The following is a 15,388-nucleotide window of genomic DNA, read 5'->3' on the forward strand; positions in this document are numbered from 1 at the left end:
ACGAGGCTCAGAGGATTATTGTTGTTTTAGCAAGATTATATCTTGCTCGACTGCCAATCATTTTTTAATAATCAAAATCAATTTAAAATTGCACCTGTTTGTCAGTAGCTCAGTATAGCTGGTTTATTTTGTGCCACTTCATTTTTTGATTTCACTGGAACAGAGAGTGAGTTAGGATAGAGAAATAAAAAAGTATAGTGTACTTAGTTATGTGCGGAGGTGGTGCCCTGTTCTCTCGCTTACCCCTTTGGTCTGCCACTGACTAGAGGGAAGGATAATACTCAATGTAATTTTACATAAACCAAATATTTGTAAAATGCTGGCACCTAATTCGTTTCAGATTGTAGAAGCAGTTGGAAAGGAAGACAGGAGTGCTGAAGCCCTCTAAATGGAGTCCAGAATGACCTCAGTGACCAAATAGTTCTCAGTTTTCTCCATTTGTATCTCATAGCAGAGCAGCGTTTGACCTTATGGGCTCCATATAAAGAGGTTCGCAAAGCTCAACTCAGAAAAGCTTTCTACCATTTTGAACACTTTTGAGGTGCTGTTGTTTAATAGCCTCTCCGTGTGGAAGCAGTATGCTTGAAGAACATTGAGCGGTGCCGTTTGAGATTTTCAGAATAGCTTTTCATGCTCGACATGTCTGTCTGATTGATATTGCCCTCTTTCTTTCTCTGTCACTCCAGGCTCTGTGCAGATTCCTTGGGAACGTGCCATATCCCCCAACAAAGTGCCATACTACATCAAGTAAGTCCAGTCGTAAAGCATCAACAGTCTATGAGTGTCAGAAACGAGAGACAGTGTAAAACCGTGGGATGAGCATGTCAGATTATCAGGTATAGAGAGCAAACTCAATTACTGATCCCTGGTGCAGAAGATTATTACACTCTGATCTAAAAAGAAAACAACATTTCAACTGTGGCGTTCCTTTTGTCATGTCTTGTGCGTTTTTAGCTATTTGAGTTTATAGATGTCACAACAGAATCTGTGTTGTGTGGGAATTGCAGAGGTTGGTGTCTTCAGATGAGAGAAAGAAGGTCTGTAATAACTGAAAGATTTATGTTGGAATACAAGGAACTGTGAAGTTTTTTGTCATTTAAATAAAGCAGTAATAAAATCTAAATATTACACAAAAGCCCATGAATTTACTTAAATTAGGAATGTTGCAACTGCAATAAACAGCAATAAGTTAAGTATGAAAATTACTGACACTGAAATTATAATAAAAGAAAAAAAATTAATACATACAAATTTATAGAAATGACAGAAGTACATAAAATTACTAAAACTTATATTATTATATAAAATATATAAATTATCTAACTTAAATAAAAAAAAAATACTGTAAAAGTTATATAAATAATAGTATTATTTATAAAACATTATAGTATTTATTAATGTTTTGAATGCCTTGAAGTGCCATGTGAGTATTCTCTGAAGTCGCAGGAAATTATATCAGGGCAATGCTAATTGGCTGATGGCTGACTACAAGAATACACGCCTTACCCTGACGTCAAGGGAAGCATTTCATAGTTCTGATAAAACCCAATGTTAAAAAGAGACACCACTGGTAGTCGATGTGAACAAGCCAAAGGATGAAAATTATGCAAGTGATGGTTTACATATCATTGGCTAATCAATGTAAACAACAGCGCAGGTAATGATGAGTTAGTGAACAGCTCGAAAACTGCTCTTTTCAGACCCCCTCAGTTATTTGTTCCTATGATTTATTCCTCTGATAGTTTTTCATGGCTGCTGGTGCTATAGAAGAAGGCACGAGTACATGTTGCAGCAAAGCATGCAGCACACATGTACTGGCTTTGTGAAGAAATTCTTATTCTACATACCAGTTCATCAGATTTGAATTCAAGCTTCGTTTAGCCATGAGCTTTTCTTTGAATGTCACAAGGTAGCACTTGTGGATATAAGCACTCAATGGCTCTGAGAATCTTTGTTCAAGATTACTGTGATTGTGAGTACTCTCTCTCTCTCTATACTGTGGTAATGTTTCAGATTTACGGGATGGCATATTGGTGCCTTCACAGCTTATAACCATATATTAAATTAAGTGAAATAATGTTAATATAATCTATTGAACTATCTAAATCTACTTGAATTATCAAAAGCTTTTTACTGTAAAATGTACTGATAAGCACTCTATTATTAGCAGGTAGTAAAATAAAAAGTCACATAATGAATTAGTGTTCATCATAAGAGGCTTTTGCCTAAAACATGGACAGTACTCATATACAGACAGTGCACAGGGTCATACACACAAAGACAATCCAGCATCAGGGTGACTAACCAGACCTCACAGGAAAACTATTTTATGAGATGCCCTATTTGTATGAATGATTTTTGAAAAAAAAAGGATAAGGTCAATGAAGGTCAACCCCTAATCCCACCATTAAACATAAAAGTCACTGAGAGGTAAGCAGATTGTGTGAGAAATGTACAAATTCTTACAAATTAGCCACCAATTCACTAAAACAATAAAAGCCGTGATGAATTGCCATGAGATACAAAAAATACAATAAACGTTAACTAAATAACAGACAGTGTGTCACAAAACACCCTAATGTACATTACTGATAACAAAAATAATAAGAAACAAAATCACGCAAATACTTACTTTTTTCACTGTAAATTATACAGTAAATTTGTAGTTTTTTACTTGCAACATATTTGACTCTATTTACAGTAAAATTACATATAATGTGATGTTAAACCAACAGTTTTTCAGTGTATATGGTCAGGTCACAAGTTAACCAATTGCAGGATTTCACAGCTTCACAAACCCTATGGTTTTGTAGAAAACATTTTTATAGTGATATTAAAGTTTTTTTTTAAGTTTCCTTAAAATTTTTTATTCAGGTAGCATTTATGCACCCTTCACTCCTTCAAATATAAAAGGGGTTTTCGTTCTGTCACAAAAGGTGAAAAGCCGTTCCTGTGTGCGTCGTAACCATTTTCCAAATTTGAATATGCAGAAAGCGGCAGCAGAGGGGAAGTTTTTGTCCGTAATGACTAAAATTTGCATTTGTGTTGCATAGAAGAAACAAAGTCATATGGGTTTGGAGTGCCATGAGGGTAATAAATAATGAAAGAATGAGCAAATAATGACAGAATTTTCATTTTTGGGTGAACTAGTACTTTAATGTTTCTCTCACGTGTGTTCTCCCTCCTCACTCTATGTTTTTCTATTTTTGGCTTCACTATTCTGCACTTACTTCGCTCTTTTCTCTCCCCTTTTATAGCCATCAGGCTCAGACAACCTGCTGGGACCATCCAAAGATGACTGAATTATACCAAGCTCTGGGTGAGGCAATTACACACAATTAAACTCTGCTCTTATATCTTCTATGTGTCTACTTTCCACTGGGGAACCATAGTGTGGTTCCCCACACTGAAGCTCAAATAAACCAACTAGAAGACGGTCTCACACTGAGCTCGGTTTCTTTACCTAGACCTCGCATTATAACCTAATATTTCATCCCACCCCAGAGATGTCAACAGCTCTCTCGTTAACCCAGGGGCAGCTGGGCCAACCTTACGATTGCTTTGCCAACTTCTAATTAATGATGATTAATGGGCGTTTACTGTGTGTGTTAATCCAATGCAATGTGACGCGGGTTGTCTAAACACTCCGGCACAGCATGAACATAAACCGCTCGACCCCACCGAAGTGACACATTGCTTCCTGTCTCTCTGTTTGCCTATGTCGGAGCTCAGCTATTCTTTTGCTGCTTTTTTCTCTCCTCATGAATGATATTCTCTCTTTTTCCTCTCTCGTCTCCCCTGCTGCTCTCTCACAGCGGACCTGAACAATATCAAGTTCTCTGCATACCGGACGGCCATGAAGCTGAGGCATGTGCAGAAGGCTTTAAGATGTATGTAAAAAGAAGCACCCACACTGGCTTGCCCTTTTCCCTCTACTGCTCTTTGAGCGCAAGTCATTGATTATTCGTGAATTTCGCGTACAGAGCTGGCCCTGCTGTGCGCCTCTGATCCGTCTTTTTCATTAAAGCCCAGTGATTTTTATGCAGCTTAATTAAGCCTAATAATTGGTGTGATTGTACTTCTTCAGGGGAGGTAATTAAGAAGTCTGCATGAGTAATTAACCACTGTTCCCCCTGCGACACGCTTTGTGGGTGGAGGTTTATCTGCCACTGTCCAGACAGGAGCTTTCTCTCGTTGGCAGTTCCCTTCTTTCCTTCAGCCTCAACACTGTGTACATAATATAAATATAAATGTGCCCATGTAGGTTAGTTTTACTTTCAGGAGCCCTTTAAAAAATAATCTGGCACTGAAAAAATAAATCTGCTATAATACAATGAAATATTTATGATTTATGTGTTGCTTGCAAAAGATTTTATTTCCTTAGAATACACATCTACACCTGAATGTCCATCAACGGTAAAATATGCTTTTTGCAGGAAACTGATGTAGTTATATAACATCTAACTTCAGAAAATTTACAAGTTGATGGTTTTACAGTTTAATTTAACGTTGCAAACTTCTTACTCAACTTTGTGAAACTAGGTGCTTGTTTTCTACAAATTTTGTTCAAGTTAACCGGTTTAAGATGGCCCTCAATTTACAAACATGTCAAAACAGATGATGAAGTGGTAGTGGAGACTTTGACTTGTGCTTGAAAAGTTTGCATCTTGAAAGGATGTACAAAATATATTTCAGAAATTCAAAGCATTTTTTATTAGTTAACATTAACAACAATCTAACACACAAAAACTCTATACCTGTATGGAAAAAGAGTTAAATAAATAAATTAGTTTGTTTGTTTAATATTTTTACATATATGTACATGAAGGAAAACAGAGCATGGCATGTGTCTTTTAATATCTCTCAGGACAGGTTACTGCTTGCATCTCTCTCTCTCACACACACACACACACACACACTTCTGGTTTGCTAGTCCATGTCATTAGAAGAATTAATAACCACGCTGCTATAGAAACGATCCTTTTAGTGAGCCTGGCTCTGATGATTGAGGATGGCTGTATAAAATGAACATCTACAAAGGCCTGTTAGAGTCTGTAGCTGCCCACCTAACCCTGAAAGCACCATGGCCGTGCTGCTTCCATATTTCAGCTCATTATCCAATTAGGATGACATCAGCATACAGCCTTAACCCTGTACTCTCATTGCCGCACAAGAGATTGATGTTATAGCAGTCAAATCAAATTAGTTAACACTCCACACATGTACAGTAATAAGCATCTGGCTTATTTTTATGTGTGTGTGATTTTCTAGTGGACCTGTTGAAGTTAAGCAGCATGGTGGATGTTTTTCGAGAGCAGGAGCTGCAGCATGCTGAGCACATTATGGATGTGGTCGAGGTCATCCATGCTCTCACTTCCCTGTATGAGAAACTAGAGGAGGAGAGGTCCGTCCTGATCAATATCCCCCTGTGCGTCGACATGTGTCTCAACTGGTTGCTGAATGTTTACGACAGGTACTGACGGTAATGTCACTCACGACCCATTTGACCTGCTCCAACAAATGATGTCAAACCAACCCTGCACCTTCCTGCTGTCTGTGAGACACTTTTACTGGTTAGTCACACACTGTGCAAAAAGGGGGCGCCCTGTATCTGGGATTTAAGGGTTAATGATGTTACACTTATCTAATAATTTATTGAATGAAACTTGAAAATTTATTTTGATACTTATATATATATATATATATATACTGTATCTGAAAACAAAGAGTATAGTTTCTAAGAACTTGGCACATGTGGTTCAAAGATTTTTAGATTTTCCATTTTATTTAATGTGGACACTCTTATATGTCATTGACCCTTAAATCTTTCACTTATAGGCAAAGCTGCGTTCTCCGTGTTCCACAGTTAAGTGAATTAAAAGATGACTACGGCACTGAGACATCACCAGCAGGCAGCTAATCAGACTGTAGGAGTTAAAAGCCCCACTGCTTGACTCCAAGTATCGCATTCTGTGCCAAGCTCTTAGCTTCTTAGCCAACGTTTAAAAAAACAGATTCATTTATTTAATTATTTACTTGTTTTTCATTATCCTTCGTGAATTTGTCTCAAACATATACTAGACTCTTAACTACCTGCTGCTAATGACTGGAAATCAGAGCGAATAATTGGTAGTAATTGCTTTTTTGTTTTGCTACAAACGCTGGATGTGAATAAGAATGAGCAGCATGCATGAGGATGATAATGACAAGCTCTCAGTCAAACAAGAAAGCCAAATAAGGTAGGAAATGTTCCCTTTAGTAGCAATACTGACAGGGGATTTCTTGTTATACAAGGCAAAATGTGATTTGGTAGTGTTTGATCAGTTTTCTAGCAATTTCTTTTATTTTTTTTTTGCGTCTGTACAGCAATCTGTTTAGATTTGCTCGTGATATCTTGGTCTCAGTGGAGCTCAAATGCTTCCTGACCTGTTTTAGAATTTTTTTAAAAGGCCTATCTGGTGCAATAAATGTGAAATGTCTTTTCCTGTAAGCATAAAACATTGAATAAGACAGGAAATGTACCACTATACAAATATCTAAAAGTACACTTTGTATATATTTGCAGTATCGCTATATTTTGCTCGGCTAGCAGTAGCAGCTCCTGGCAGCCTCCTCATTAAGGATTCAGATGGCTTGGAGAAAGTTACTCCTCCAGAGTAACTTCATATGTTGACCATATATCTGTGGTAGATTATTCATAACTGTAGTGAGAAGAGGCAGTTGCTGGGATGATTTTTTATATTTGTTTTTGCATTGTGTAGTACATGGAGAGAGAAAGCAGACTGTACAACATGATGCAAGGCCCTTTCAGTCCTGTTTGGTGGCGTTTACTGTAGTTACTCCATAGTCATACTATTTGACAAGATCATTTCAATAAAGAACCTTAGTGAATTTTTAAATGTGTGTTTGTGTTTCTTTCTCTAGTGGTCGTAATGGTAAGATGCGAGTGCTCTCCTTCAAGACAGGTCTGGTTATTCTATGCAACGCAGACATCCAGGAAAAGTATAAATGTAAGTAGAGGGCTAGAGTGATGTCTTTCTGTCTTTCCTTTATCTCTACCCCTAAACCCTTACCTTGTTTCATGAAGCCACATTTAAGCCACCACTGGTCCCCACAACATACACTATTGTTCAAAAGTTTGGGGTTGGGAAGATTTTTTAAATGTTTTTGAAAGAAGTCTTTCATCCTAACAAAGGTTGCATTTATTTGATCAAAAATACACTAAGAACAGTAATATTGTGAAATATTATCACAATTTATAATAACTGTTTTCTACTTTAATTGATTGGTTTTAATGGTATTTTAAGTTTTACTATCCTTGTTAAGACATTTTGACTTTTTGATCTACACACCACCTTGTCCTTTTTTTCTTTCTTTTTGTTTTTTAGAATCTGTGGTCCAGTAACACTAAAGTAAAAATGACTGTGTCACAGTGCAAAGTCCAAGTCTTTCTCTCACAGGGTTTCCCTTCCAATCTTCTCTAATGCTTTAAAATTTCATCAGTTGCCTAAAATCTCATCTGCTGTTGTGAGAGTGGGTTAGGGGGTAATTTGACAGGGCAGACACAAGCAGGACCCAGTAAATAAGAGTCAGGCATAGTGCACTGCAGAAAGCATTAGAGGAGAAGAGTCTGAGCCAGATGTGGACATCCTTGAGTTGGAATACAACCATCATAACTCCCAAACATTGACTAAAATTTTTTTATATCTGTAAAGATAATGAGCACTGATTGGTTGGTCTGTCTTGATCTCTTTGTTACCAATGTCTTTGCCATTTCAATAGTAAAAAGCACATGTGCTCTTACTTAGAGTGTGTAGACAGGGGGACCTAGTGGTCATGTACAGATTAAAGGGGACATATTATGCTCCTTTTTACAAGATGTAAAATGAGTCTCTGATATCCCCAGAGTGTGTATGTGAAGTTTTAGCTCAAAATACCCAACCGATAATTTTTTACAGCTTGTTAAAATTGCCACTTTTAGGGTATGAGCCAAAACGCGCTGTATTTGAGTATGTTGCTTTAATGCAAATGAGCTGTTGCTCCCGGAGAAGAGGGCGGAGCTTCAAGAGCTCATGCTCCGGCAATAGCAGTGCTAGCCTTTGCAAATAAACATTCTACTATTAGTACAAGCCTGTTATCTTTACAGAAAACATACTCTGTTTAAAAGTCAGTCATCTGATTGTACTGCGCATAATAAATTCACGTTTATGAATTACACAGACAGGGAGCACAGCGCAATAAAAATAACAACATAGCTGGTCTCATGGTGCATGGCATGCTATCACAAACTTTATAAGTCCCACTCGTGATTATGAGCTCAAACTCAAGCAATCGACTCACATTGCTTTCATATGCAACTTTTAACTACCACATTCCTATTCATGATCCTTCATGGGCAGCACCAGTGAAAACAGATGGTAGCTTTAGCATCATTAGCCTTACAGAGTACCAAGAAGCTCTTTCAGAAGGGCAATTTGGAAAACAAATGCGTGATACTTACTTTGTCTGGAGCTGATGTTCGCGCACGAAGTGTTGGTATTGATCCCTAAACATATTGGGGACTTTACCGATTTTTTCCAGGACATTTCCTTAGACAATGAAACTTAACCACAGTGTCCTCAGCGGCTCAGATGGAGGGAGTCTATGGAGACTCCTATGTTCGTCCCAAAACACAACACCTAAAATGCCTCTTTGGCTCTGACATTGTATATCTCCAGCAGCTACAGCAAGTAATCAGTAATGGCGGAGTCGGACTGCTGGCAGTGTCACAAATGGGTGGGACTTTTTCCCCTCGGTGACGTGAACAGAGGGAGAATCTGAAACTGCTCGTTCTGAGAGACTGTTTAAGATTTTTTTAGATTATAAATAAATGAGTGGGTGGATTTATACCATTATAGGCTGGTTGTTTTCACACACTGCGTCCACACAACTGTGTTCAAACACCTTATAAAAGTGATTTTTGCCTAATAGGTCCCCTTTAAGGTCCTGCAGGGCCCCGGGGCAGCAGCCTCTTTGTGGAAATTGCAATTTTTTTCTTGTAAGAAAATCCTGTTTAAGATGGTAGCGGTGCTTTGGAACAAGCTGGTCTAAACGGGTCATTAATTGGTTGACCAGCCATCTTGTTCCAAATCCAACTGGAACACCATAAGCAGCCGGTTTATTGGTGGTGTACAAGCTTATACCAGCCACGCTAAGACCAAAAGAAGCCACCTACTAGCTGAAATAGCATTTTCCATCAAAGAATAGACTTTGTAATAAAGTCATAAATACAAGAAGTTGCAATAAAAATGTATTATTATTGCAGTTGCAAAAATAATCACACCTCATGTGCAATACTTTCCAAAAGAGACACCAGTGTACAATGATTGTTATACAACATCAAAGCTGCAATAAAGGATTCTGTGAGTGCTGAGGAGGGACCAGGAACAAATAACATCTCTCATTTCTTTGTTTATTTCATATCATGCCAACAGCCACTGGCACAAAGCGCTGTTCATGTGTCTATATCAATTTTACATCTACAGTGGCTTGTTTTTGGGTGTCAGCCTATTAGCTTGAGGGCCTTGGCAGTCAGAGGATCCAGGGCTCTGGCCTTGATTGACCCATCCATAATCTGTCCTTGGACTAGACTATGTATGAGGCTGGTTTACATGTGAGTGTGAATGTGTTTGCCCGCACAGCAGGAAGGTCTGTGTGTGCCAGCCACTTTAGATGGTGCTATTTTTACTGGCACTGTAGAGAACATTCTCACTCCTGTCAAGATCATTCTGCTCAGTGATGGCTAGATTCATGACACATACCGTTTGAGCCGTTCGGCTCTCTCAGCTAATGTTAGCCTTTTGTCCACATTTACACCAGTGCTTGCATGATGCACACACTTGCATATCTTGCCAGACTCCACTCTGCCAAAATGATTTTCTTGCTTATCAAATATTTTTATTTTCCAGTGATAAGAAAATCCAAACATCTTTAAAACAAGATTATTTACTTGAAGCAAACTGCACAATATATATCACAACTTGTTTTATATATACCTTTAATTTAATATTTAAAAGTTGTTTTTCAAAATAGTTTTTTTAATTGAAGAATATTTATAGTTAAAATAAGAAAATACACTTTGTAAGACAGTGTTATTTTAGTATTATTTACTTTAATAATATTTATTAATATTTTAAACTAGTTTTTCTTTTTATATTTTCAGTTTTAATTTTAATGTATGTTTTAGTAATTTTGGTATGTGCTTTTGACATTTGTTTTTTAAATATTTCTGTTTAATATATTTTTATCCCAGTTTTAGAAATGGTAATACTTCCATTTACTTCAGTTACTTGCCAAGGCACATTTCTAATTTTAGTTTTTTTTTAAGTTTCAGTTTTTCATCAAATAGTTGTATTTAATTTTATTTCAGCTTAATTTCAGTTTTATATATATATATATATATATATATATATATATATATATATATATATATATATATATCAGAGGGGGAATAAAAAAAACGGAATATATTCTTTAATTAAATTTTTATTTTTATTTTAATATATTTTTACTTGGAAAAACACATTTTTTTTTCAGTGCCAAATTATCACAGATTAAAGTGTGATCCATCTCGCCTCACACCTCCTATAACATAAAGCCATTTAAGTCTCACATTCTCAGTTTGCCCACCTCCAGGTTTCTGCACACTGGCACAGAGCTCCTTTTCCCTAGTGCCAGTGCAGCATTCAACCACGTCTTCTCTGTGTGTGTATTGCAGACCTTTTCAAACAGGTGTGCGGTCCAAGTGGACTGACAGATCAGAAACATCTCAGCCTGTTACTGCACGAGGCTATTCAGATCCCTCGGCAGCTCGGGGAGGTGGCGGCGTTTGGAGGGAGCAACGTGGAGCCCAGTGTCCGCAGCTGCTTTCGAATGGTAAGACTTCAGATTCTCTCTTTCAGTATCTCTCATTTTCTCTGATATGCTTTCTGTTTAGATGATGAAAGGGCCTCCCTCTACACAGAACCTTTGCTCTCTGCGATGAGCAAATCTTCTTAAATATTTGTACCAGAGGCCCACTTTCTCACTTTCCTTCTTTATTGCCTGTCACATTTCTCTCTCGCCCTCGCTCTCTCCTAACTAGGCTTTGCTTCTCCTGGAACGTACAGAGATTAAAGAGCTGTTCTGTGACTTTATTCCTTTGGGTTTTACTGAGTCACTGGCCAGAAACATAGTCTACGCAAATGCTCGGTCAGTACTTGGTAGTCCTTTTGTGCTTATTAAATGTGCATTTCTCCTTCACTGTGCCAACATCAGGCCTGCATACTCAAGGGGGCAATAGAGTTACCTTCAAACATCTGTGCCATTAAAAGAGAAGTGCATAATTTCGATGCCATTAACGCCACTAAATGAAATAGCAAACACGATGGCTATTTTTAAACGTTTCCCTAAACACTCCCCATCAGCCATTGGTTGCAATGTTTTGATCACACCACAGAGACACAGGTTAGACTGGTTGAGGAATCAACCAAAAAAATCTTTTGTCTTTCTATATTCTTGGTATGCAGAAAAGTATTTTACAAAATAAGAAAATAATACACATAGACCTTAAACCAGACGTGTTGTTATTCAGTTAACCAGCTTGGAAGCTAGTCAACAGTTAAACTAATTTTAAAAGCTGCTGTATTATTTTATATTGTTATTGTTATTAGATTATTTATCGGTCTGTTACCACAAAAAGTTTAAATACTTATCATCACTGTCTCAACTAATGACATAACTGGCAGGACTAATTTGCAAATGTATAGGAAACCTGTCTGGAAGAAATCGTTTTTGCTATTGATGCTAGAGGCACAGAAATTACACATTTCACTTTAACACTACCTTTCAAAAGTTTGGGCTCATGAAGATTTTTTAAAATGTTTTTGAAAGAAGTCTCTTATGCTCACCAAGGCTGCATTTAATACATTGAAACGGTAGTATTGTGTTTCAGGGGAAGTCGTGGCCTAATGGTTAGAGATTCGGACTTGTAATCCAAAGGTTGCGAGTTCGAGTCTCAGGCCGGCAGGGATTGTAGGTGGGGGGAGTGAATGTCCAGCGCTCTCTCCACCCTCAATACCACGACTGAGGTGCCCTTGAGCAAGGCACCAAACCCCCAACTGCTCCCCAGGCGCCGCAGCATAAATGGCTGCCCACTGCTCCGGGTGTGTGTTCACGGTGTGTGTGTGTTCACGGTGTGTGTGTGTTCACTGCTGTGTGTGTGCACTTTGGATGAATAAATGCAGAGCACGAATTCCGAGTATGGGTCACCATACATGGCCGTATGTCACTTTCACTTAATATTATTACAATTTAAGCAACCTGTTTTCTATTTTAATATATTTGAAAATGTCATTTATTCCTGTGATGGCAAAGCTGAAATTTCAGTCAGTCTTAAGTGTCAGAAATGATGCTGCTAATATGCGGACTTGGTGCTCAAGACTGAACCATTATCACAGTTGAAAGCAGTCATGTTGATTAATATAGCATTTTTTTAAATGATTGAAAGCATTGATTTCTTTAAAAACAACAACAACAAAATTAACAGTGGTGTAAATTGAGTTGCGTTCAATTGCGTTGGTGTGAAATCAAGCTTTCCAAAGAGTTTGGGTTCACATACTTGCATAGTGTGTGTTTCAGATTTTGAAAGTCTATGCTAATAACGGAAAATGAAGGTGTAATGCTCGCTGACATCTTCTCATCCATCTTTTACACTTATGAGGCTGTAATTCAGAAAATGCAGGGGCATTGCAGTGGAACGTAACCTTCTGGCATTTCATTCTACTGATGGCCTAATTATGAAATTGGTGTTGGGCACAGGTTTCTTGTAGAATGGCCTTAAACCTTTCGTTCTTAGGTCTGCCAGCCCTTAATTAAATCCTGTTCCATTCAAGAGCATGTGTGCAATTTCAGGCACATGTAATTAAAATTAATTTATTTTCACATTTGTTCCATGTCTGCCTTTTATAATTCTGGAAGAAATGCCAATCGGTGCTTTCCAATTACACATTTTTTTTCACTGGCTGCCTTAATCATGGCAGATCAAGAATGATACAGCGTCTAGATGAAAAGACTGGTTCACTCTGTTTGAAGTTATGGACTATCTCATGGGAAACTCTTGGCTGTCCCTGTGGTATGGACTCTTTAGAAGATCCTCTTTTGTTGTTTCCCGTGAAACTTCTGGAGTCTTCCACTCAACTCCTCACTGCACACTTTCGTTTCAGCCTACAAACACTGCTAAAGACACACACACACACACTGCCTTTCCCTTTCAGGAGACGACACACTCTAGCGATTACTAAGAGCCACGCTAGAGATACTCATGTTAATTATAAAGCTCTGCCCGAGCTTTGGGAGTGCGCCCAAGGGAAATCAACCTTTTAATGCATCTTCGATGCGAATTTAATGAGAATTTAGCACGTTCCAGATTTTTATGTCATCCTCTTTTATTAGGGTTATTGCTTGTCATCCGTTTTCCACTGTGTCACTATAACAAGGGGCGGCGTCTCTGAGATTGTATCCTTCCCTTTCACGGGGCCTTGATTGCCCTGTATCGCATGAGGACTTTTAAGGGACATGCTCTGATAGGGTGCTTGTGCCCATCAGCTACCAGAAGTTGTTTTGGTGCTTAATTGGGCATGCATAATGAATAATATGTCTTCTGGGTATCTGGATTCATGCTACTTGTTGTTGTTTGATTTTTAATTTTTTTCATGTGTATCTTCTGTGTCTACCACTAGGCTCCAGGTAAGTCAGCAATCGAGGTGTCTCACTTTCTGGAGTGGATGAGCCTAGAGCCTCAGTCTGTGGTGTGGCTTCCTGTTCTGCACCGGGTAACTGTGGCCGAGACCGCCAAGCACCAGGCACGCTGCTACATTTGTAAGCAGTGCCCTATCAAGGGCTTCAGGTGAGCTGCTGCTGTGCTGAGTCATTTTTTTGGAGAAAGACGGCACAGATATCTCTTTCGTTATTTTTTTAGCTACTCAAAATAAATTATTAAAAAAATCCACTTTTAGCTGATCAAAAAGTTTAAGGTAATAGCACTGAAGTTAAGAACTGCAGAGGGAGTAGTATACATGTGGTGTTAATGGACTGGATTTTAATTAGGGCTGAGTTTAATTGAATATGTGAATACTTTTAAATTTATATAAAAAATTTTTTTTTTTTAATTTGGCTCTTTTTTATATTTTATTTATTTATTTTTTATATTTTAAATAAAATGTATTTTCATCTCTTATTTATGCTTTTTGTCCTTCAAAGGGAAACTGAATGCACTTTATGTTTAAAAGGGGTAAAGTTGAGGGGGAAAAAACAGCTTATTAATCAGAATACAGTATGTACACTACCATTCAAAAATTTGGGTCAATAAGGTTTTTAAAATAGACTTTTTAATAGATCAAAATGATCAAAAATGAATTTATTTTAAACTTTCTATTAATCAAAGAATCCTGAAAATATTATCACAATTTCCACAAAAATAATAAGCAGCACAACTGTTTATAATAATAGATTATATAATTATTCGAATAATTTGCGAAAGATCATGTGAAAAATATATGAAAAGTGTTATTTTAAATTGTAATAATATTTTACAGTATTACTCTCTTACTGTATTTTTGATTAAATAAATGCAGGCTTGGTAAGCATGAGAGACTTATTTTTAAAAACAATACAGCATCTCACCAACATCAAACTTCTAAATGGTAAAGTACAATAAGTAATATTGTGTTTTATATGCTGGTTTTCTGGTGTCCCCACCAGACATCTTGATTACTCTAACCAAAAAGGTTATATTAGTCATTTTAATCTATTCATAATCCTAAAATGAACACATCAATATTTGGATGTAAAATATGTCTCTGACTGTTTCATCAGATACCGAAGTCTGAAACAGTTCAATGTGGACATCTGCCAGACGTGTTTTCTGACGGGCCGGACTACCAAGGGCAAGAAACTACACTACCCCATCATGGAGTACTACACCCCGGTACAGAAGCTATGTTACTTGCAGAGGATTTTTCTTTGCCAACTGGCAGCTTTGTGCTTGCTCAAAGGTTTCAGATTCAATCACTGTTGTACAAGGCACTACGCAAAATAAATATGAATTGAACCAAATTGATCTCCTGCAGTGAAATACAGCCCAAGGCCATTTGCTTAATGGTTTTCCCATGCTCCAGTCTGAGTTTTATAGGTGGGTGTCTTTATTATGCACCGGCTTTCTGTGGCTGCTCAAAAGATGATAGATTGAGATGGGAGGAAGACGAATGTTCTGTGGAGGAACTGATGTACTGGCTGTGTGTCGGAGGAATGTTACGAAGGGGATGTGTTGTGTCTCAATCACTCATGTTCTTTTTCTATCTCTCTCTCTTTC

The 15,388-nt window shown here is 37.7% G+C and overlaps 1 protein-coding gene across 1 annotated transcript in view; it reads left to right on the forward strand.

The window, feature by feature from the left end:
• Positions 1-15,388, forward strand: part of drp2 (dystrophin related protein 2) — a 62,444-nt gene that overhangs the window by 22,940 nt on the left and 24,116 nt on the right. The window contains exons 7-14 of the mRNA XM_079439214.1: positions 687-747; positions 3,258-3,319; positions 3,816-3,890; positions 5,272-5,473; positions 6,925-7,010; positions 10,757-10,914; positions 13,758-13,924; positions 14,893-15,004. Of these exons, the coding sequence (XP_079295340.1) occupies positions 687-747; positions 3,258-3,319; positions 3,816-3,890; positions 5,272-5,473; positions 6,925-7,010; positions 10,757-10,914; positions 13,758-13,924; positions 14,893-15,004 (923 nt within the window). The remainder of the gene's footprint in view (positions 1-686; positions 748-3,257; positions 3,320-3,815; positions 3,891-5,271; positions 5,474-6,924; positions 7,011-10,756; positions 10,915-13,757; positions 13,925-14,892; positions 15,005-15,388) is intronic.

The sequence above is a fragment of the Barbus barbus genome, assembly GCF_936440315.1.
Source record: "Barbus barbus genome assembly, chromosome: 17".
Lineage (NCBI taxonomy): Eukaryota > Metazoa > Chordata > Actinopteri > Cypriniformes > Cyprinidae > Barbus > Barbus barbus.